General features: G+C 45.6%; 1 protein-coding gene across 2 annotated transcripts in view; it reads left to right on the plus strand.

Moving 5' to 3' along the window:
* The window catches only part of usp32 (ubiquitin specific peptidase 32), a 95482-nt gene that overhangs the window by 42781 nt on the left and 28231 nt on the right, over positions 1–24470 (plus strand). Inside the window, exons 5-25 of one of the 2 annotated variants that reach the window (XM_014163631.2) lie at positions 4335–4494; positions 8949–9080; positions 9862–9969; positions 10439–10554; positions 11168–11230; positions 11381–11464; positions 11646–11707; positions 12123–12225; positions 12420–12636; positions 12851–13044; positions 13365–13505; positions 15454–15613; positions 17830–17984; positions 18541–18622; positions 18797–18871; positions 19050–19188; positions 19286–19391; positions 21116–21289; positions 21761–21935; positions 22394–22545; positions 22668–22779. In XM_014163631.2, coding sequence (XP_014019106.2) covers positions 4335–4494; positions 8949–9080; positions 9862–9969; positions 10439–10554; positions 11168–11230; positions 11381–11464; positions 11646–11707; positions 12123–12225; positions 12420–12636; positions 12851–13044; positions 13365–13505; positions 15454–15613; positions 17830–17984; positions 18541–18622; positions 18797–18871; positions 19050–19188; positions 19286–19391; positions 21116–21289; positions 21761–21935; positions 22394–22545; positions 22668–22779 — 2710 coding nt within the window. The remainder of the gene's footprint in view (positions 1–4334; positions 4495–8948; positions 9081–9861; positions 9970–10438; positions 10555–11167; positions 11231–11380; positions 11465–11645; positions 11708–12122; positions 12226–12419; positions 12637–12850; positions 13045–13364; positions 13506–15453; positions 15614–17829; positions 17985–18540; positions 18623–18796; positions 18872–19049; positions 19189–19285; positions 19392–21115; positions 21290–21760; positions 21936–22393; positions 22546–22667; positions 22780–24470) is intronic. The other variant, XM_014163633.2, reaches the window with a different exon arrangement.

Genomic DNA, 24470 nt, shown 5'->3' on the forward strand with positions numbered 1-24470 from the left:
TATCCTGGCTTCCACACATATCCTACAAGCCACTGATGCAGACCTTTGGAACATCTACATTTTAAAAAGTCTACTAAATCCATGTAATATAGTCTACACCTTCACAATAAATCCATTTATTTATTTTAGACAGGTTTAAAGAAACATTATGATATGAAGAAAATGTATTGTACAGAATATAAACTGACCTTCTGTGGCATCTGGCTATGAGCCAAGCCCTAAGCTTGTTCATTTATCAGACGGCTTAAAAGACCCGTGAAATTCATTTTATATGATAGGATTTTATAGTAAGAAGAATATAATTAGATGTAGTTATTTTTTGCAACTTTAGTTGTGAATGATTACAAACCTTAGAATGTCTTTTAGATATCAGAACATGTGTGGTCTGCATGACGCGACTATAGGTTATTGATGATTTGAGTAAGTCGCAACAAACAACAACAACTTACGCTCTGTTCCTTGCCTCAGGCTGCACACGCTGTTCTCTCATCAAGTGATCATATCACCCATAAGGCTATTCTCAATTTAATCCTCTCTTTGCTAATTTGTCAAATTTTTTGTTTTGATTTAGAATGGCCCATTTATCAAATGGAACAGGGACAGGTACAGGGAGGGAAGAAAGGCATATCATCAATATGCACTGGAAATCAAATGAGGCCACTTTCCCGCCATTTCATTTTTTCACTCATGTTGGGTAGGCTACTCTGGTTGTTACACTCCACACATCAACCACTGTTTTGAGGAGCATGCGGCCTCTCGCTGTGCGACAGCTGATATTCCGCCATAGGCTCCCCAAGACCTGTTCCTGTAGCTACCCTGTGCTTCAATTTGGGGGAAACCAAGTGAAATCTGTTCGAGGGAACATCGACAGTAACAAGTTTTCACAACGAAACAACATATTTCATAAAAGTGTTGCCAGCCCCTCTGTATGCGCGCAGGAGAAAGGAAGGGAGGAGATGGAAGGTAAAGGTAATGTCAGCCTATTTAATTATGAAAATATAACAAAATGCCCTATTCCCGGGCTATTCTAAATCAAATACATATTCACTATAATTGTAGACTAACTCATCGCCTAGGCCTGTACAGTTCTCTGCTGTACCTAATGTGCGTTGTATAATGTTTTTTATCGGGCCCCTTGACTAATTACACATTTTGTTGTTGTGTTACAGCCTGAATTAAAAATGGATTTCATAGATTTCTTTTCTCTCCGCCAGCCTCACACAATACCTCATAATGGCAATGTGAAAACATGTTGTTTTTAAATTGTTGCAAATTTATTGAAAGTCAAACACAGAAATGTCACATTTACATAAGTATTCACACCCCTGAGTCAATACTTTGTAGAAGCACCTTTAGAAAGACTTGAATCGCTCTCAAAGTTAGTCTCTAAGAGCTTTCTGCAACATTTGCCCATTATTCTTTAAAATATTCTTCACGCTCTGTCAAATTGGTTGTTGATCATTGCTAGAGAGACATTTTCAGGCCTGAGTCAAAACTCAGCCACTCAGGAACATTCACTGTCTTCTTGATAAGCATAAAATGTAGAATTGGGTTTGTTTTGTCCTACTAAAAGGTGAATTCATGTCTCAGTGTCTGGTGGAAAGCAGACTGAACCAGGTTTTCCTGTCCTTAGCTCCTGTCCTTAGCTCCATTCTGTTTCTTTTTTATCCTGAAAAACTCCCCAGTCCTTAACGATTACAAGCATACCCATAACATGATGCAGCCACCACTATGCTTGAAAATATGGGGAGTGGTACTCAGTAATGTGTTATATTGGATTTGACCAAACATAACACTTTGTATTTAGGGAAAAAAGTGAATTGTTTACCACATTCTTTGCAGTATTATTTTCGTGCCTTGTTGCAAACAAGATCCATGTTTTAAAATATTTGTATTCTGTTTAAGGTTTCCATCTTTTCACTTTGTCAATTAGGTTAGTATTGTGGAGTCACTACAATGTTGATTCATCCTCAGTTTTCTCCCATCACAGCCATTAAACTCTGTTTTAATGTCACCTTTGGCCTGATTTGGGTGATACCCAGTCACTTTGTAGCATTGATACACCATCCAAAGTGTAATTAATAAGTTGGACATGCTCAGTTTTTTATATTTTTTATTTATTCCCATCTACCAATAGATGCCCTTCTTTGAGAGAAATTGGAAAACCTTCCTGGTCTTTGACTGCGGGACCTTACAATTATCTGTATGTGTGGGGGTACGGAGATGAGGTAGTCATTCAAAACTCATGTTAAACAATGTTAAGCAATATTATTGCACACATGCAACATATTATGTGACTTCTCATTTTTACTCCTGAACTTATTTAGTCTTGTCATAACAAAGGGGTTGAATACTTATTGACTCGAGACATTTCAGCTTTTCTTTTTAAATCATTTGTAAAAAAATACACACACACACACACACACACACACACACACACACACACACACACACACACACACACACACACACACACAGTACCAGTCAAAAGTTTGGACACACCTACTCATCCAGGGTTTTTCTTTATTTTTAATATTTTCTACGTTGTAGAATAATAGTGAAGACAAACTATGAAATAACACATATGGAATCATGTAGTAACCAAACAAATGTTAAACAAATGTTAAACAAATCAAAATATATTTGAGATTCTTCAAAGTAGCCACGCCTTGTAAGCTTTGCACATTCATGGCATTCTCTCAACCAGCTTCATGAGGTAGTCACCTGGAATGCATTTCAATTAACAGGTGTGCCTTGTTAAAAGTTAATTTGTGGAATTTCTTTCCTTAATGCGTTTTGAGGAAATCATTTGTGTTGTGACAAGGTAGGGTCGGTATACAGAAGATAGCCCTATTTGGTAAAAGACCAAGTCCATAGTATGGCAAGAACAGCTCAAATAAGCAAAGCGAAATGACAGTCCATCATTACTTTAAGACATGAAGGTCAGTCAATCCGGAAAATGTCAAGAACTTTGAAAGTTTCTTCAAGTGCAGTCGCAAAAACCATCAAGCGCTATGATGAAACTGGCTCTCATGGGGACCGCCACAGGAAAGGAAGACCCAGAGTTACCTCTGCTGCAGAGTATAAGTTAATTTGAGTTTAACAGTCTCAGAAATTGCAACCCAAATAAATGCTTCAGAGTTTAAGTAAAAGACATATCTCAACATCAACTGTTCAGTGGAGACTGCGTCAATCAGGTGTCATCAAGACTAAGGGTGGCTAGTTTTAAACAAATTAAAATATATTTTAGATTCTTAACACTTTTTTGGTTACTACATGATTCCGTATGTGTTCTTAGTTTTGATGTCTTCACTATTATGAATATATGTCTTCCCTTCCTGGTTAAATAAAAGTTAAATTAATTAAATAAAATTATTCTACAATGTAGAAAATAAAGAAAAACCCTTGAATGAGAAGGTGTGTCTGAACTTTTGACTGGTACTACATGTCTGCTTTCATATTATGTGGTCTTGTGTGTAGGCCAGTGACCAACAAAAATCTCAATTTAATCCGTTTTAAATTTGAGCTGTAAGACAACAGTATTTTGTAGAAGTTTAGGGGTGTGAATACTTTCTGAAGGCACTGTAGTGTATGCATAACCTCTAATATTCATGAGTGTTTTTTTTAATTTTTATTAATCATCACCTTAGAAAAAACACTGTCCATTCCGTTGTTAGGCTTCGTAAATAACATCCACAACGACCATGTTTTACTTTCAACCTCTTAAAGGAACTTCTTTCTTCAAATTGATCAATCACAGGGAGGTGAGATTTTAAAAAGCACATACTGTTTTAATGATAAGTGTTTTGGCATTTTGCATTGATGTCAGAGTGGTTTACAGAGACAATAGCGGCCTGAGTACCAGGTTCATTAACGACCCTTTGATCGTTAGCGAGCTCGGTACTACCAACGAATGTCCGGAGTGCATAAAAGGTGATTACCGTGACTCAACGGTCACGTAGAATTTTACTGAGGTCATGACTGCCAGTGTGGCGGTAAATATGGTTACCGCAACAGCCCTAGTTTGCGAGTTCTTTACTAATTAGTGACCTTAATTCATCAATCAAGTACAGTGAAAACCCGCAGCAACTTGGCCGTCCGTGGAATGAGTTTGACACCTGTGGTCTAGGTCATGGAAAGAGCAAGTGTTCCTAATATTTTGTACACTTGTGTATTTGTTTTGTAACTAATGTGTAACTCTATTGGCTAATGACACTTCCACAATACATCTCTAATATAAACGCTAATCCCTGTCCGTCTCCCTGACAACGTTTCCTACCGCTACCTCCTTTTATGATTTGGTAACAAGTTGTTGATGTTTTTTGTTTTCTCAGGGGGAGAAAGTAAACTATGAGCGCTTTAAGAACTGGCTCCTTCAGAACAAGGAGGCGTTCACCTTCTCCCGTTGGCTGCTCTCCGGAGGTGTGTGTGTCACCCTCACAGACGACAGCGACACGCCCACCTTCTACCAGACTCTGGCCGGAGTTACACACTGTGAGTGACTGCTACCGTACTCCTCTCTACAGCTCCAGTCCTACCCTGTACACTGTAAATAAACTGGCGCTACTGAAAGGCTTCTATGGAATTTGGTGTTCATCTGGGTAAAGTCGACAACAACAACATAAGTGATGGTATCTCCCAAAAAGACAGGTCATTTACCTGACTGTTTTAGTTCGGTGCACATATTTCATATTATTTGGTATTTGTCACCCTCTGTCACATTCTCTTTGTCATTCATGTCCCTACTTCTTTTTCTGTCCATTGGAAAGAAAGCTCTTACATGTAGCTGTGTCCAAGTCCAATCAAAGATCGTCCAATCAAAGAGCTTAGCTGCTTCCTGTCCTGAGACCAATCAGAGAGCAGGAGAGATCTTTGCTGTCAATCCGGGAGAGTACCTGCAGACAGCTCGTAATCTGCTGTTGCCCACTCCCAGATCATCCTCTTAACTCTATGAGCGGTGTGTGTGTGAGAGAGTTCAGGTGTGTATGTGGGTGTGTGTGTGCACTCTTTGGCCGTGAGGACTTTCCAGAACATACTTCACTCTTGGCTAAGCCGCCATCACCGACTGGACACACACAACAGACGCCATGGAGGACTGACAGGCTTGTTGTCGGGTTGGGATAGTATTGGAATACTATTGGAAAATCCTTGGATTGGAACCAGGATGGTATGAGTTAACGTGGTGTGTTTTTTGTTCCTGAGCTGCTAGCCGTCGGTCGGTGGAGTCTACTATGGTACACCCCAGTCCTGTCGGCACGTCCCAGGGCATGTGTGGTGGAATATGGTATGGTACCTCTGTTGTCACTCTGACAGAGTCACTCCTCTAGGTGGGTACTGGGCACACCACCTCCTGTAGACTAGTGTCACATCCCAAAAGGCACCCTATTCCCTATTACGTGTACTACATTTGACCAGGACCCATAGGGCTATGGCCAAAAATAGGGAATTAGGTTCCATTTGGGACTGCCTAGGAAGTGGTCAACACTGACACTAGTGTGTTTTTTTTGTAACAATGAACCGATAGTTGGAGTGAGTTAGTGGTTGTACTTGCTGTGTAATCCTCTTCCTGTTGCGGTGGTTGGTGCAGGAAGAAAAAGCACAAAGAAGCACTTTTTTTCACTTTCAGATTGTGGAAGTGTATATTTAGAGGCCTTGTGTGAACTCGCTTGCGCGGCTTGTTTTACGAAACCCAAGCGCAGATTGCCAATTATTTCTCTCAGTATGTCAGGCTACTCAGTCATGGAGATGTAGTCTCTTGTTTGAGAACAAAATACTGTCAGCCTGTATTTTAAACAGGCTCAAACCGCGAGCTCCAGCAATTTTAAAAGAGATCAGCTTCAACCAGCCAGGTAGAGTCCTGTCCTGAAATGGAATGTTAGCCATTTAGCCTAGCGGTTTACCTAGCGTGCTAAGCTTGGAAATGTGTCCCAAATGGCACCCTATTCTCTACAATGGTGTACTACTTTTAACGGCTGTAAACAATAGTGAATCACAGGTCCAGGAGTCAGTCAGTCAGTCAGTCAGTCAGTCAGTCAGCGAGCTAGCGAGGGGATGAAACATGTCCTTCAGTCAGTCAGCGAGCTAGCGAGGGGATGAAACATGTCCTTCAGTCAGTCAGCGAGCTAGCGAGGGGATGAAACATGTCCTGCAGTCAGTCAGTCAGCGAGCTAGCGAGGGGATGAGGCATGTCCTGGAGTCAGTCAGTCAGTCAGCGAGCTAACGAGGGGATGAAACATGTCCTTCAGTCAGTCAGCGAGCTAGCGAGGGGATGAAACATGTCCTGCAGTCAGTCAGTCAGCGAGCTAGCGAGGGGATGAGGCATGTCCTGGAGTCAGTCAGTCAGTCAATCAGTGAGCTAGCTAGCGAGGGGATGAAACATGTCCTGCAGTCCAGTCAGTCAGTCAGTCAGTCAGTGAGCGAGCTAGCTAGCGAGGGGATGAGGCATGTCCTGCAGTCAGTCAGTCAGTCAGTCAGTCAGCGAGCTAGCGAGGGGATGAGGCATGTCCTGGAGCCGATCCATAGGAGAGGTAATGAGTTTTATAGATTAGCAGTGTCAGGCAGGCTGGAGCAGCAGCCTGATTTAATGACACACAGCAACAAGATGAGCAGGTGTTTATTCTCCCTCAGCTCTGCTTTCCTTGCTAGTCCCAACCAGGCCTTAACCACTGCACTATTCACTGCTAGGCTAGCCCACGCTGGCCTGCGTTCAGTAAACACAACACAAATAGCTTTCATTCAGGTTTGTTTAGCGTTTGGGATTGATACAATGACTATATTGGTGTTCTCTGTGTTTCTGAAAGACCAGTTGGAGGACCTATTTTTTTGAGGTTTTGTGTGTGTGTGTGTGTGTGTGTGTGTGTGTGTGTGTGTGTGTGTGTGTGTATGTCGACATGTGTGCATGTTTGTAGGATTTAGTATTGTCTAGCTGTTCTACTCTTAAAGGGGCATTCAGTCAGTCAGGGGCCGGCCCCACCACACACACACCTCCCATTCCACACCACACCATGCTTCTCAATATTAATCCACCATTACTTCCCCCAAGCCATCTCCAAACCCTCTCTGTCTCTGTCTCTCTCTGTGTCTCTCTCTGTGTCTGTCTCTCTCTCTGTCTCTCTCTGTGTCTCTGTCTCTCTGTGTCTCTGTTCTCTGTCTCTCTCTCTGTCTCTATCTGTCTCTATCTGTCTCTCTGTCTCTCTCTGTCTCTCTGTCTCTCTCTCTCTCTCGCTCTCAATTCAAGGGGCTTTATTGGCCTGGGAAACATATGTTAACAAAGCAAGTGAAGTTGTGTTCTCTGTTTAATCCTGATGTTTCAGAGCATTTCTCCGAGGAGGGAAGGACTGAACGGTGGTTAAAAGGTTATTGAACCGCTGAAGTGGTTGGTGTTTACTTGTTTCCAATCAGTCCTCTTGACCTCTCCACTTCTCTCTTTCTCCATCAGTCTTCAGATTGAACACACACAAAACAATTGAACTCTCTCCACAGAGACAACTGGACCCTGCTGAGGTGGGCTCTTCCAGGAATAAACCTCAGGAGAACAGATGGAGGGGGGAGGGATGGATGCGGGAGAGGGAGATGGATGGAGGGAGGGGATGGATCGATAGGGAGGGAGGGATGGAGGGGGGGATGTAGGGAGATGGATGGATGGATGGATGGAGGGGAGGGAGGGAGGGGATGGATCGATAGGGAGGGATGGATGAAGGGAGGGAGAGGAGGGATGAGGGGGAGAGAGGATGGAGGGAGGGAGAGGATGGATGGATGGATGGATGGAGGAGGAGAAGAAGGAGGGAGAGGATGAATGGATGGATGTAGGGAGGGGGAGATGAAAAGCTCCTCTCAATCCACCCACACATCCCAATCTGCAGCTCACTGCTATAGGCTGGCGATATTATCCCCCACTGACATCACTGTCTTATTGACCCATCCGTCTTCTAAATACAGACAGCAAACTAGGATGTCGGCCATAGCAGTGAGATTTAAGAACCAGCTTGGATTTGTGGTGGAAATCCGGAATGGTCTCCTCTCCTGTCAGAGAGTGAATATGACTTGGTCTGCATCCCACATGGCACCCTATGCCCTATTTAGTAGTGTACTATGTAGGGAATAGGCTGCCATTAGGGGCGCAGTCTTAATTTGTGTATGTGTGTTTTGACACCTGTCTGAGTGACATGTATGGGATGACTCATGGTACAGTGTGGTGGAAAGGCAAGCCTGGGCTGGTATGAGCTAGCGAGCCGTAGGCTAATCTTATCAGTGTTAAACTGTGGATTAGCGCGATGGAGTGGGAGGATGAAGCCAGGATCTCTGGCCCTGGGGCTGGCTGGCAGGTTTCATACTTAACGGTAGCGATATTGGTACATCTAGTGAGCCTTGGCTCTGCCTTTTTTAGTTTGATTTGTGGTCTCACTTCAAGCCTCATCGAGATAGACTAAATCCCTTACAGATGGGGTCGCAAAATTCCGGTAACCAGAATTCCCAGGTTTTCCAGAAATCCCGATTTTTGTAAGATTCCTCGGAATCAGGGAATAAGTAGTAAATCTTGACTCCTCCAACCAGGATTTCTCTTGGGGAAAGTTACTGAAATTTTGCAACCCTACTTACAAGATCTGGGACCGGGCTACTTGAGACTACTACTTAAGACTACTATCCTCTGTCCTGCTCGTTAACAAAACTGTCCATAATCTATATGTCCATCAGAGGGGAACTGTGAAACGTGTTGACGTCATCTGCATGTCTCCATATCTCCATCCAAGTCCATGAAGTCCACTATAGCACCATATTGACATGACCTGAAGCTGGGCGACACTTCTTGTTTCCTTTCCTTACTTAACACTGCTAGGTCATGTGACTTTTTTTTTTTGTTCTAGTAAGAAGATGCTCGGCGAATCTACAAATAAAAAACACTTTAAAACTATTTTCCAAAAGCATTTTCTTTTTCTCCCCTCCCACAGTAGAAGAGTCTGATATTATTGACTTGGAGAAGCGTTACTGGCTGTTGAAAGCCCAGTCCAGGACCGGACGCTTTGACTTGGAAACCTTTGTCCCGCTGGTCTCTCCTCCCATTCACGCTTCGCTAAGTGAAGGTAAGGAATATTTCTGATGTATTTTTGATGCGAGCCGGATGTTACGGGGACATGGTAAACCTGGTTCCCTCAGCTAGACAGTCACCCATGAACATTCAAACACAGTAATACACACATAATCCTGTATACATGCCATAATTTGTATATATTGTGTGTGTATTATTATTATTATTAAGATGAGAAGCACTTCTGATGGTCTCTCAATGTTAAAACCATGTTGTTGTTTGGACTATACCACTATGCCCCACTGCTTGTGTTGTAAGAGGACTTTTTGTTGCTCAACGAAAACATGGGGGTTTGGTCGAACGATAGCTGCTGGGCTGGCCTTGGGAAAAGTTGTCTTTGAGCTAGGTAGCGCAAACGTTTGCTTAGAAGCTACATTGTCAAACACGCAAGGTTAACAGCTAACGTTAGCTAGCAAGCTAACTTGATTACAAGGGCAACGATGTCAACACTGACCTGAACGGGAAAATGTTGACTGTGTGCGTGTTTCAGTAGTAGCCGCTAGAGATGCTTCCTCTCACTACTCTGGGACCCAGAGCGAGGCATAAGGAAGGTTGTTCGAGTGGGCAGGGATTTATTGTAAAGATAAGGCCAGGCCAGTGGCCATGTTTTCTTTTCACTCCCCATGTTTATGAATGTTAATGTGATCCTTGTGATACGGTTCGATTGAGTTCCCAAAAGATCTGATACCAAACCTTCACACAAAACTATTTCTCTTTTGCAAATATCCATTTTGTAGTAGAACATGGCTAACTTGTCTTTTGATCTTGTTTTCCAGGTTTGTTTCATGCTTTTGATGAGAACCGGGACAACCACATCGACTTTAAGGAGATCTCCTGTGGCCTGTCTGCCTGTTGCCGGGGGCCCGTCGCCGAGAGGCAGAAATGTAAGAGCTGCTGTGTGATCTGTTGTAGAGAGTAGTGATTTCCTAACCTAAGGTTTCCTTTCACACATTATGGTGTGTGTACATGTACGTGTGAGTGGAAAAGCTGCAGCGCTTTTCACAATCTCCTTATGTTGTAAAAACATAGATGTGGTTGTTGTTTTTTTACGATCGTCAACTGCCTCTGAATAGTCATTAGTATGTAATCTACCCTGTCATCTAGATTCTCACCAGGCCTTGAAATTACATTTTCACGCTTGGAAATGGCAGCAGATATTGGAACTTAAGACTCCAGTTAATTATCTAAGTAACTCACTGCAGATCACACGGAGGAATACAGATGACTAGCACAACATGTTTGGTACAACTGCGGCTTGAACAGCGACTGCGGCTTGAGGAGTCTGTAGTTAGAAAGTACAATGTTATGTTATGGAGTATTTTTGTACCCTCTCTTTCTCTCGTGTTTCTCCAGTTTGTTTCAAAGTGTTTGACGTGGACCGGGATGGGGTTCTGTCTCGAGCCGAAATCCACGAGATGGTAGCCGCACTCCTGGAAGTGTGGAAGGACAATCGCACAGACACACTCCCTGTAAGTACTGCTGGACACGGACACCGCTCCCTGTAAGTACTGCCAGACACGGACACCGCTCCCTGTAAGTACTGCCGGACACGGACACCGCTCCCTGTAAGTACCGCCGGACACGGACACCGCTCCCTGTAAGTACTGCCGGACACGGACACCGCTCCCTGTAAGTACTGCCGGACACGGACACCGCTCCCTGTAAGTACTGCCGGACACGGACACCGCTCCCTGTAAGTACTGCCGGACACGGACACCGCTCCCTGTAGGTACTGCCGGACACGGACACCGCTCCCTGTAAGTACTGCCGGACACGGACACCGCTCCCTGTAAGTACTGCCGGACACGGACACCGCTCCCTGTAAGTACTGCCGGACACGGACACCGCTCCCTGTAAGTACTGCCGGACACGGACACCGCTCCCTGTAAGTACGGCTGGACACGGACACCGCTCCCTGTAAGTACCGCCGGACACGGACACCGCTCCCTGTAAGTACTGCTGGACACCGCTCCCTGTAAGTACTGCTGGGATACAGGCTAAATGGATAGTGTAATGGATGTGATTGGGTTTGATAAGTAAGCTACCTTACCTAAGTTCTGACTCTCATTGTCCTGTTTTCAGGAACTGCTCACCAACGTGTCGGACATAGTGGAGGGAATCCTGAAGCTGCACGATACGACCAAGGTGAGACTCTCCTAAGACATATAATAGGTGTTTTTTTTGTCTGTAATGTGATTGGATAATTATCTCATAATGCTACTGCTGTCCACTGACATTTTAACCCTGGTCTTTGACCATAACCTTTGACTTAACCTTTGAACCTCACACACACAGCTGGGTCACCTGACCCTGGAGGACTACCAGATCTGGAGTGTGAACAGCGCTCTGGCCAACGAATTCCTCAACCTGCTGTTCCAGGTCAGAACACACACACACACACACACACACACACACACACACACACACACACACACACACACACACACACACACACACACACACACACTCATTTGATGGTTTGTTCCAGGTCTGTTTCCATGTTTCCCCCTCAGTTTATAGTTTGCTTTCTTTTCATGCCCCTCTGTCTGTGTTTCTGCAGGTCTGTCACATTGTCCTGGGGCTTCGACCTGCCACTGCTGAAGAGGAGGGACAAATCATCAGGTATACACATCAACAATCTGTCCTTCTGCCACCTGAGCAACCCACTGTTCCCCGGGCGCCTTCTGCCCCTGAGCAAGGCAGTTAACCCACTGTTCCCCGGGCGCCTTCTGCCCCTGAGCAAGGCAGTTAACCCACTGTTCCCTGGATGCCGATTTTTAAGGCAGCCCCCAGCAACTCTCTGATTCAGAGGGGTTGGGTTAAATGTGTTGTACAACTGACTTTCCCTTTCACATCCCCTTTCTCCTGAAGAACTCTTAAACAGGTTTTACACCTCTGCAGTTTTAAGCTTTGAACTCGTGTGTGTGTGTGTGTGTGTGTGTGTGTGTGTGTGTGTGTGTGTGTGTGTGTGTGTGTGTGTGTGTGTGTGTGTGTGTGTGTGTGTGTGTGTGTGTGTGTGTGTGTGTGTGTGGTTCAGGGGGTGGCTGGAGAGAGAGGGCAGACATGGGCTTCAGCCTGGTGAGAACTGGTTCCTCATCTCCAGCCAGTGGTGGATGCTCTGGAAAGACTACGTCAAATATGTGAGTGGAAGTCCAAGGCTGCGTCCCAAATAGCACCAGAGCCCATAGGGTCAAATGTAGTGCACTACATAGGGAATAGGGTGCCAAGTGAAGCACCCCAAATGTAAGCCTAACTGTTAAGTTGAAGAGCAGAATATGATAATCACAACACACCAAGGTTACTAACCATCCTTCCCTCTCCTCTCTACCCCCAGGACCACAAGTCCATCGTGGTGGATCAGCCCTCTATCCTCTCCTCTCTGAGGAATCCTCAGGCCTCTGCTACCGTCGGGCCTGCCCCCCTGGAGCCAGGGGTAGGGGTACGCTGGGTAGGTGACGGTCTGGGGGTCCCCAGCCCAGCCAGCGCCTCAGAGGAGAGGTCCCCTGATGCTGTGTCCAGCGCCTCTGAAGCAACAGAGACCCACAGCACAGGTCAGTGACCAGACCACTAGGCAGCTCTGTGCATGCTGTTACAACCTCACTATGGGTTATAACTATTTATTCATTTATTTATAAACTACGTATTAATTCATGATTTACTCTTTATAAACTATTTAACTTTTTACAACCCCTCTAAGGGTACCTTAAACTGAATGTAAAAGTGTTTCTCTGATGCCGTCACCCCCCCCTTCCTCCTCCTCCTCAGTGGTGACCCCCCAGGCCGGCCCCTCAGCCACAGAGATCTGTTTTGCCCGGCAACACAACATGTCAGACAACAACCAGTGTTTCTCCGGGGCCAACGGCCACATCCCCTCCCTCTCTCAGTCCCAGTCCCAGCTGGCAGCTCAGAGGCCTGGAGCCATCGACAACCAGCCCCTGGTCAACACAGACCCCATGAAGGTGTGTGTTTTGCCCCCTATATTATATAGTGGTTACATCAGTTATTTCTAATATGTAGTCTTGTCCATTTTCAAACATCAAGTTGTTGATTAAGTTCACAGAGAAAAGTGTTATTCCATCCAAACTCTCCCACTGAGCCTGTCTAGGCAGCCTCTCTCGCTCTCTCTCTCTCTCTCTTTCCTCCTAGCCATGTGGTCTTATCCCTCAGCCCTGTGACGATACGGCCAGGCATTAGGCATGGCCTGTGTATCTCATCAGTAATGGAGGAGTAGAGAGGGCAATGTGTGTCCTGTTCCCCAGTCTCTCTCCTGTTCCCCCAGGCCCCCTCGTTGACCATGGAAGGAGGTCGGCTGAAGCAGTCCTTACAGCTGGTGGCGGGCAGGGACTTTGAGACGGTACCAGAGCCTGTGTGGAAGGCGCTGTTCCACTGGTATGGAGCCAACCTCAGCCTTCCACGACCGGTATGTATGGACCCACAACCTCCTCTCACACTATCACTGAACCATAGATGGACCATAACACAACCACTGAACCACAGACGGTCACCTCTAGGACTGGGTCTAGCTTGAGAGATTTTCACACCTTTGTGGATGATTTTTGTGAAAGTTTCAGTTGTGTGTGCATGCATACCTAAAGTTAGGGCTCAGCCCTCAGAGTTTATTTATTCTTGCGCACAGATAAAACTGAAGAAATACATAATTACTAATAATTAGTAACAATTAGAAAACACTCATTTAAAATCAACAACATAATAAACGTAATACATGACATGAATAGAATTAAGGAACAGTTGAAACATTACAGAACATTTTTTTATGTAGAAAATTTAAATATTAAAATGTGATTGTAAAAAAGAGATATATCATTTTTGGGAGAAACCATTTTAACCTCTCTGGGCCAGTGGGACGTTAGCGTCCCACCCTATTCAACAGCCAGTGGAATCGCGTAGCGCGAAATACAAATACCTCAAAATGCTATAACTTCAATTTCTCAAACATATGACTATTTTACACCATTTTAAAGACAAGACTCTCGTTAGTCCAACCACGTTGTCCGATTTCAAAAAGGCTTTACAGCGAAAGCAAAACATTAGATTATGTCAGGAGAGTACCCTGCCAAAAATAATCACACAGCCATTTTCAAAGCAAACATATGTCACAAAAACCAAAACCACAGCTAAATGCAGCACTAACCTTTGATCTTCATCAGATGACACTCCTAGGACATTATGTTATACAATACATGCATGTTTTGTTCAATCAAGTTCATATTTATATCAAAAAACAGCTTTTTACATTAGCATGTGATGTTCAGAACTAGCATACCCACCGAAAACTTCCGGTGAATTTACTAAATTACTCATGATAAACGTTGACAAAATACATAACAATTATTTTAAGAATTATAGATACAGAACTCCTTTATGCAAACGCTATGTCAGATTTTAAAATAGCTTTTCGGCGGAAGCACATTTTGCAATATTCTGAGTACATAGCTCGGCCATCACAGGCTAGCTAATTTGACTCCCACCAAGTTTGGGGCAACCTAAACTCAGAATTACTATTCGAAAAATTGGATTACCTTTGCTGTTCTTCGTCAGAATGCACTCCCAGGACTTCTACTTCAACAATAAATGTTGTTTTGGTTCCAAATAATCCATAGTTATATCCAAATATCTCCGTTTTGTTCGTGCATTCAGGTCACTATCCGAAGGGTAACGCGCGAGCGCATTTCGTGACAAAAAAATGGCAAAATATTCCATTACCGTACTTAGAAGCATGTCAAACGCTGTTTAAAATAATTTTTTATGCTATTTTTCTCGTAAAATAGTGATAATATTCCAACCAGACAACGTTGTATTCATTCAAAGACTGAAAGAAAAAAATGGAGTAGTCTCGTGAACGCACATCTCAGTCTCACTGTCCCCAGGCAGGCCACTTACAAACTCTGCTGCTGTACTTTGCCCAGAGACGGCAGACACCCCATTCCACTTTCTGGTGGCTTTAGAGAGCCAATGGAAGCCTTAGAAAGTGTCACGTAACAGCACAGATGCTGTATTTTTGATAGAGATGCAACAGAAGGACAACAAATTGTCAGACAGGGCACTTCCTGCATGGAATCTTCTCAGGTTTTGGCCTGCCATATGAGTTCTGTTATACTCACATTCAAACAGTTTTAGAAACGTTAGAGTGTTTTCTATCCAGATCTACTAATTATATGCATATTCTAGTTTCTGGGCAGGAGTAGTAACCAAATTAAATCGGGTACATTTTTCATCCGGCCGTGAAAATACTTCCCCCTAGCCCAGACAGGTTATGAGCTTGAGTTAATATACAGTCTGACAGCAGTGGGTGGAGGTACTTGTACGGTGGCGGTACTTGTTGAGTGAAGGTACTCTCCTTTTTCCAGGTGATCCAGCAGACGAAAACAGGCCGTGCTGAGCTGGAGCTCTTCCCACGCTACCTCCTCTTCCTGCGGCAGCAGCCCGCCACACGCACCCCCCAGTCCAACATCTGGGTTAACATGGGTATGACCAGCCTGAGAATGTTCCCCCAGCATCTCCCCAGAGGTAACGTAAGCCTGCAGCAAGAAAGAAAGACGGCCTGCTAGGAGCCAACAAACGCTTCTACTACTACTGTGGTCCACCCCTAATCATGCTGTTATAATGGACTGGTCCGGCCCGTAATCAAGTTCTTATAATGGACTGGTCCGGCCCCTAATCATGCTGTTATAATGGACTGGTCCGGCCCCTAATCAAGTTCTTAGAATGGACTGGTCCGGCCCCTAATCAAGTTCTTAGAATGGACTGGTCCGGCCCCTAATCAAGTTCTTAGAATGGACTGGTCCGGCCCCTAATCATGCTGTTATAATGGACTGGTCCGGCCCCTAATCAAGTTCTTAGAATGGACTGGTCCGGCCCCTAATCAAGTTCTTAGAATGGACTGCAGGATGAGTCATCGTCCATAGGGGGGTGGATATGGTGTCCACTGACCGTACTAAAGGACCCTGAGAGCCTAACGCTTACTCTTCTGTCCGCATAGCCTTGTTGTCACAACAGTGGTGCTATAAAGCTTGACACGCCCTTCGTAAAGCCTACATTTAAAAAAAAATGTTTTAATGATGACATAACAGAAACTGTAAACAACAGCTGATGACAATGCTAGCCAATTAGCCTACTTTAACAGATTGGTGACTGTGTTTAATTCAGGTACGGTAAACCCAGGTCAGCTTATTCCATCTCTTATGTCATGGGGCAGTGTGATGTGGGCCACACCATGTGGGTGTCAAGTCAATGTAAACAAAATTATTATGTAGGTTTCTGATAAATTATAAATTGAGATTTTCTAGTTAGTCAAGTCTGTAATTTCCAGGCGGTTTATGTGCCTGAACCTCCACTAATGTAGCTCTATGGTAATCAGACTGGGGACGTGCTGCAGAGGCACCATGAGGCATTAGAGTGGTGCACAGAGGCACCATGAGGCATTAGAGTGGTGCACAGAGGCACCATGAGGCATTAGAGTGGTGCAGCAGAGGCACCATGAGGCATTAGAGTGGTGCACAGAGGCACCATGAGGCATTAGAGTGGTGCACAGAGGCACCGTGAGGCATTAGAGTGGTGCAGCAGAGGCACCGTGAGGCGTTAGTGGTGCAGCAGAGGCACCGTGAGGCGTTAGTGGTGCAGCAGAGGCTCTATGAGGTATTAGTGGTGCAGCAGAGGCACCATGAGGTATTAGAGTGGTGATCTAATCGGACCGGTGCTATCAGATGTCTGGCCCAGAGGAGTTAGTTTGGCTCCAGTCACAAATACCAACTGACCAGGCATAGAAATAATAATATACTGTATTATATAATAATATATATTATAATATAATATACTGTATGCTATTTAGCAGATGCTTTTATCCAAAGCGACTTAGTCATGCATGCATACATTTTATGTATGGGTGGCCTCAGCGGGAATCGAACCCACGATCACATTTGTTACAAGTGCCATAGAATGACTAGACCAGACATACTGACCAAAGAGCAAGGCTGTGCTGATGGGAGAATATGCTGTTTACAGCTTTTGATTCATTCTGTTTGCTTTCAAAGTATTGGCAAGGTATTAGCGATCAATCACATATTAAGGTTTGCTTTTTGTTGTTTTTTTGGCTTTACTTTTAAAATCAGTAATAATCAGTTCCATTTTTGTTTTTAATAATTGTTTATTAACTGAACTAATATTGATTATTGTTGACTTATGATTGAATCAGATTTGAGTCACTAATGAGTTGATTTTAATGAATCAGTCTATGAATTAAATGATCTAATCTAAAACACACTTTCTTGCTGCTTCCTTACAACTAATCCTACATGAACTGAACTATTCTTTCTCTTGTAATAATGGGTTGATTTAACACTTAGTCTGTGGGAGTCTGTGGGAGTCTGTGGGAGTCTGTGGGAGTGTTTACAGTATTACAAGACTTTAGGAGCTCATAGTCCACTAAAGGCTGGAGTGTTTTCCCCTCTCTCCCCCCTCTCTCTCCCCTTCCCTCCTCTCTCGCCCCCCTTCTTCCCTCCCTCTCTCTCCCCCTCGCCTCTCTCTCTCACCCCCCTCCTCTCTCGCTCCCCTCCTCTTGCCCCCATCCTCTCGCCCTCCTCTCGCCCCCTCTTTCTCCCCTCCTCTCGCCCCCCCTACTCTCGCCCCCCCACTTTTTCCCCTCCTCTCGCCCCCCTCTTTCTCCCCTCATTATCCCCCTCTCTCTCTTCCCCCTCCTCCCCTTTCTCTCTCTCTCTCCCCTCCAGGTAACGTGCCCTCCCCCAACGCTCCTCTGAAGCGTGTCCTGGCCTATACAGGCTGTTTCAGCCGCGTGGGAACCATCAAGGACATCCACCTGTACCTGTCTCGGAGGCTGCGCATCAAAGACGAGGACATGAGGTTGTGGCTCTATAACAGCGAGGTGTGTATTTTTGAGCAACTATCACGTCCACAACTATACTATAAGTGATATTACGGTGACATGAGAAAATATAAATGAATATAAACTTGCGGATGTTCACCTCTCCTCATCCAAACCTCCCCCCAGAACTACCTGACCCTGTTCTCCTCCTCCCCCCAGAACTACCTGACTCTGTTCTCCTCCTCCCCCCAGAACTACCTGACCCTGTTCTCCTCCTCCCCCCAGAACTACCTGACCCTGTTCTCCTCCTCCCCCAGAACTACCTGACCCTGTTCTCCTACTCCCCCCAGAACTACCTGACCCTGTTCTCCTACTCCCCCCAGAACTACCTGACCCTGTTCTCCTCCTCCCCCCAGAACTACCTGACCCTGTTCTCCTCCTCCCCCCAGAACTACCTGACCCTGTTCTCCTACTCCCCCCCAGAACTACCTGACCCTGTTCTCCTACTCCCCCCAGAACTACCTGACCCTGTTCTCCTACTCCCCCCCAGAACTACCTGACCCTGTTCTCCTCCTCCCCCCAGAACTACCTGACCCTGTTCTCCTCCTCCCCCCAGAACTACCTGACCCTGCTGGATGACGAGGACCACACTCTGGAGGGCCTGAAGATTCAGGACGAGCAACACTTAGTTATCGAGGGTACGTTCAAAGAACGCTATAATTAAAACTTCATCTGACTGCTGAGTGTGTTGAAATGTTTAAAAACCCTGACTGCAAACTTCTGATTTAAAAAGAGAAGATAAAAGTAGCACGTCTTTGTACTGTAAGTCATTGATGTGTAAAACCTTCATATTGTGTTTTTTTTTTTTTTAGTTCGGAACAAAGACATGAGCTGGCCAGAAGAGATGTCCTTCATCGCTAACAGCAGTAAAATGGACCGACACAAAGGTACAGTGGGACAGTGTCACAAGCCCCTTCTACCAGTACATCGGTACATACATTTACAACACAGTTATCAAGAGCTTTTACTGTTTAGGATGATAAGATTTGTCTCTAAACCTCCCTCCAATTCTTCCCTAACATGTAAATATGTAGCCTAATACTGTGCATGTCTACCCCCCCCCAGTTGCTACGGAGAAGGGTGCCACGGGCCTCAGTAACCTAGGCAACACGTGCTTTATGAACTCTAGTATCCAGTGTGTGAGCAACACCACGCCCCTTACTGATTACTTCATCTCTGGAAGACACCTCTATGAACTCAACAGGTGTGTGTGTGTGTGTGTGTGTGTACGTTCATACGTGTGTTGTGACAAGTTGAACAGCTTGTTGGACAGCATTACTGACTTGTTGTTGTGTGTCCAGAACCAACCCCATCGGGATGCGAGGTCACATGGCTAAATGCTACGGAGACTTGCTGATGGAGCTGTGGAGTGGAACACAGAAGAACGTTGCTCCTCTCAAACTCAGGGTTGGTTTATAAATCCTGGCATGGATCGTCACACCAGTGGATGGGATTTCCTTACTCCCTGTAGTGGACAATAACTTGTACTATGTCCTTAATGTCTCCATATGTGATATGAATGGATTGACTAATATGTGGTCTCGTTCAGTGGTTTCTTTTAGCGTCGGCCGTTGGCTAAATAGCCGATAACAGGCTTGTCAGCCGGATACTTTTCCCACCTCATTAATTAACTCGGCTTCTTTTCAATTAAATGCTTCCAATTTTCGAGTCAGAAAAGTCCGTTTAAGCCTTCTCCCACAAGAATGAACGATATGCATTTTCTAGTGACCTCTTTCTTGATGGTGTAGGTTGTCAGTCACAAAGCCAGCGATGACAGGGGAGATGCTGGTTGGTCACTCTGCTGTCTGTCCCGCCTCACGGTGTTATCTTTGTGTGCTCTGGTTGGCTGCAGTCAAATTTATTTTCGTGATCCTATAGGCCTAGACAATATCCAAAACATCTTGCAATACGCTGAATTCGTACATTATCAGCCATTTGAATTGTAAAGTCATGTCTTTCTACTCAATACCACAACTCATTTTTACCAATCTAAGAGGTAAAGTCGTAAAAAGTATTCAATAATTTAGCTGTGTATTTCAGATGGAATCAAAGCATTAGAATAGAGCTTGTTTGGCATAGTGGTCTAAGGCTCTGCATCACAGTGCCACTAGAGTTCCTGGTTCGAGTCCAGCCTCTGTCGTAGACGGCTGTGACCGGGAGACCCATGGGTGGCGGCGCACAATTGGCCCAGCGTCGTCCAGGTTAGGGGAGGGTTTGGCCCGGCAGGGATGTCCTTGTCCCATCGCGCACTAGCAACTCCTGTGGCAGTCCGGGTGCAGTGCACGCTGACACGGTCAGCAGGTGTATGCTGTTTCCTCCAACACATTGGTGCGACTGGCTTCCGGGTTAAGTGGGCATTTTGTCAATAAACAGTATATTATAGGCCTATAGGATCACGAAAATAAATTTGACTGCAGCCAACCAGAGCGCACAAAGACAACACAGACACCGTGAGGCTGGACAGACCTCAGAGTGACCAACCAGCATCTTCCCTGTCATCGTTCCAGACCTGCTGGAACCCTAACCTGTTCACCGGATGTGCTACCTGTCCCAGACCTACCGTTTTCAACTCTCTAGAGACAGCAGGAGCGGTAGAGATACTCTCAATGATCGGCTATGAAAAAGCCAACTGACACTTAGTCTTGTGTTACTGACTTGTTGCACCATCGACAACTACTGTGATTATTATTATTTGACCCTGCTGGTCATCTATGACCATTTGAACATCTTGACCATGTTCTGTTATAATCTCCACCCGGCACAGCCAGAAGAGGACTGGCCACCCCTCATAGCCTGGTTCCTCTCTAGGTTTCTTCCTAGGTTTTGGCATTTCTAGGGAGTTTTTCCTAGCCACCGTGCTTCTACACCTGCATTGCTTGCTGTTTGGGGTTTTAGGCTGGGTTTCTGTACAGCACTTTGAGATATCAGCTGATGTAAGAAGGGCTATATAAATACATTTGATTTGATTATTTTCACCATTCGGATCAGCTCTGAAGAAGGTCTGATGTGATTGGTCAAAACTAAAATGAGTGGGTAAAAAAATATCAGAATTGGTCTGCTTGTGTAAACGTAGCCATTGTGATGTGAATTAATTGACTAATATGTGGTTGTCTCACTACCGACCCATGTAGTGGACGATAGCGAAGTACGCACCACGGTTCAACGGCTTCCAGCAGCAGGACAGTCAGGAGCTTCTGGCCTTCCTATTGGACGGGCTCCATGAGGACCTGAACAGGGTGCATGAGAAACCCTACGTAGAGCTGAAGGACAGCAACGGACGACCCGACTGGGAGGTCGCCTTAGAGGTCAGAGTTCAATCAATAAACCAAACATACATGCACAACTTCACACGCACGCACACAGTCGACCAATACACACACGTACAATCAATCAATCAATCTTTATTTTCTCAGAGAGAATTTTCCACTGTTAATATGGGAAAAAAATTACATCAATAAACAAAAAAAGTAAAAGAAAAACTAGACTGTTTAGTAACATTCACCAATCATACAGCACTACATCATCCTTAGGAGCATCTTCTGGCAGCCATCTTGGGTGTGTAGAGACCAGGAGAGAGTCAATGAAAGTCAGCCCATCCACTAAGCACTTCTTAAGGAGTGGATGACCTGTGAACTGTGTGTATTGATATACATTTAATGAACTGTGTGTGTGTGTGTGTGTGTGTGTGTGTGTGTGTATTGATATACAGTTAATGAAGTGTGTGTGTGTGTGTTTTACGTGTCTTTATGGTTCCGTGTGTGTGTGTTCCTCGTCAGGCGTGGGAGAACCACTTGCGGAGGAACCGTTCCATCGTGGTGGATCTGTTCCACGGCCAGCTCAAGTCCCAGGTCAAGTGTAAGACGTGTGGTCACATCAGCGCCCGCTTCGACCCCTTCAACTTCCTGTCTTTACCCCTCCCCATGGACAGCTCCATGCACCTGGAGATCACTGGTGAGGACCTGGGACTAAATACCCTGATTTGGGGGGGGTTTGATCTCTGTGGACATGATTGCCAGATGGTCAGTTGGTTTTGGTCTTAATTGACCTGAACCAGAGGAGAGTTTTTTTTTTTGATTCATGATTTTTCCTGTATACTTCCTTACCCTGAGAATGGTGCAGGTCCTTGATAGAAGCCAAGCGGCAGCCAAATAATATCCTCATAGACAATAATGATCAATGGGAAATATGCATATTTCTATTCACTTCCTGAAGTGACTGCGTTGCTCTTGTCTGTCTGTCTGTCTGTCTGTCTGTGTCTGTCTGTCTGTCTGTCTGTCTGTCTGTCTGTCTGTCTGTCTGTCTGTCTGTCTGTCTGTCTGTCTGTCTGTCTGTCTGTCTGTCTGTCTGTCTGTCTGTCTGTCTGTCTGTCTGTCTGTCTGTCTGTCTGTCTGTCTCTCTCTCTCTCTCAGTCATTATGCTGGATGGTTCTACCCCTGTACGGTTCGGCCTGAGGCTCAACATGGATGACAAGTACATCTGTCTGAAGAAACAGCTGAGTGAACTGTGTAGTCTGAAACCAGAACAGATATTACTGGCTGAGGTCCACACCTCCAACATCAAGGTACACACACACACACACACACACACACACACACACACACACACACACACACACACACACACACACAATAGTCCAATACAGAGAGAAGCAATAGTAGTAATCGTGTTTTCTGTGTGCTGTAGAACTTCCCTCAGGATAATCAGAAGGTGCGTCTGTCGGTGAACGGCTTCCTGTGTGCGTTTGAGATCCCTGTGCCATGCTCCCCCACTTCCCTCACCTCTCCAACACAGACAGGTGAGAACCTCCTACGCTCGAGTTGGGTAGAATGTAATGCTGCTGCTTCTAGAGGTGGGTAGAATGTAACGCGCTGCTGCTTCTAGAGGTGGGTAGAATGTAACGCGCTGCTGCTTCTAGAGGAGGGTAGAATGTAACGCCCTGCTGCTTCTAGAGGTGGGTAGAATGTAACGCCCTGCTGCTTCTAGAGGAGGGTAGAATGTAACGCCCTGCTGCTGCTTCTAGAGGAGGGTAGAATGTAACGCCCTGCTGCTTCTAGAGGAGGGTAGAATGTAACGCCCTGCTGCTTCTAGAGGTGGGTAGATTGTAACGCTGCTGCTGCTTCTAGAGGAGGGTAGAATGTAACGCCCTGCCGCTTCTAGAGGTGGGTAGAATGTAACGCTGCTGCTGCTTCTAGAGGTGGGTAGAATGTAACGCTGCTGCTGCTTCTAGAGGTGGGTAGAATGTAACGCCCTGCTGCTTCTAGAGGTGGGTAGAATGTAACGCGCTGCTGCTTCTAGAGGAGGGTAGAATGTAACGCCCTGCTGCTTCTAGAGGAGGGTAGAATGTAACGCCCTGCAGCTTCTAGAGGAGGGTAGAATGTAACGCCCTGCTGCTTCTAGAGGTGGGTAGAATGTAACGCTCTGCCGCTTCTAGAGGTGGGTAGAATGTAACGCGCTGCTGCTGCTTCTAGAGATGGGTAGAATGTAACGCGCTCCTGCTTCTAGAGGTGGGTAGAATGTAACGCTGCTGCTTCTAGAGGTGGGTAGAATGTAACGCGCTGCTTCTAGAGGTGGGTAGAATGTAACGCTGCTGCTGCTTCTAGAGTAGGGTAGAATGTAACGCGCTGCTGCTTCTAGAGGTGGGTAGAATGTAACACGCTGCTTCTAGAGGTGGGTAGAATGTAACGCCCTGCCGCTTCTAGAGGTGGGTAGAATGTAACGCCCTGCCTGCTTCTAGAGGTGGGTAGAATGTAATGCGCTGGCTGCTTCTAGAGGTGGGTAGAATGTAATGCGCTGGCTGCTTCTAGAGGTGGGTAGAATAACACGCGCTGCTGCTTCTAGAGGTGGGTAGAATGTAATGCGCTGGCTGCTTCTAGAGGTGGGTAGAATGTAACGCCCTGCTGCTTCTAGAGCTGGGTAGAATAACACGCGCTGCTGCTTCTAGAGGTGGGTAGAATGTAACGCGCTGCTGCTTCTAGAGGAGGGTAGAATGTAATGCGCTGCTGCTTCTAGAGGTGGGTAGAATGTAAACCCCTGCTGCTTCTATAGGTGGGTAGAATGTAATGCCCTGCTGCTTCTAGAGGTGGGTAGAATGTAACGCTGCTGCTTCTAGAGGTGGGTAGAATGTAACGCGCTGCTTCTAGAGGTGGGTAGAATGTAACGCGCTGCTGCTTCTAGAGGAGGGTAGAATGTAACGCGCTGCTGCTTCTAGAGGAGGGTAGAATGTAACGCCCTGCTGCTTCTAGAGGAGGGTAGAATGTTACGCGCTGCTGCTTCTAGAGGAGGGTAGAATGTAACACCCTGCTGCTTCTAGAGGTGGGTAGAATGTAACGCCCTGCTGCTGCTTCTAGAGGAGGGTAGAATGTAACGCCCTGCTGCTTCTAGAGGAGGGTAGAATGTAACGCCCTGCTGCTTCTAGAGGTGGGTAGAATGTAACGCGCTGCTGCTTCTAGAGGAGGGTAGAATGTAACGCCCTGCTGCTTCTAGAGG

Source organism: Salmo salar, chromosome ssa20 (genome assembly GCF_905237065.1).
Source record: "Salmo salar chromosome ssa20, Ssal_v3.1, whole genome shotgun sequence".
Classification (NCBI taxonomy): domain Eukaryota; kingdom Metazoa; phylum Chordata; class Actinopteri; order Salmoniformes; family Salmonidae; genus Salmo; species Salmo salar.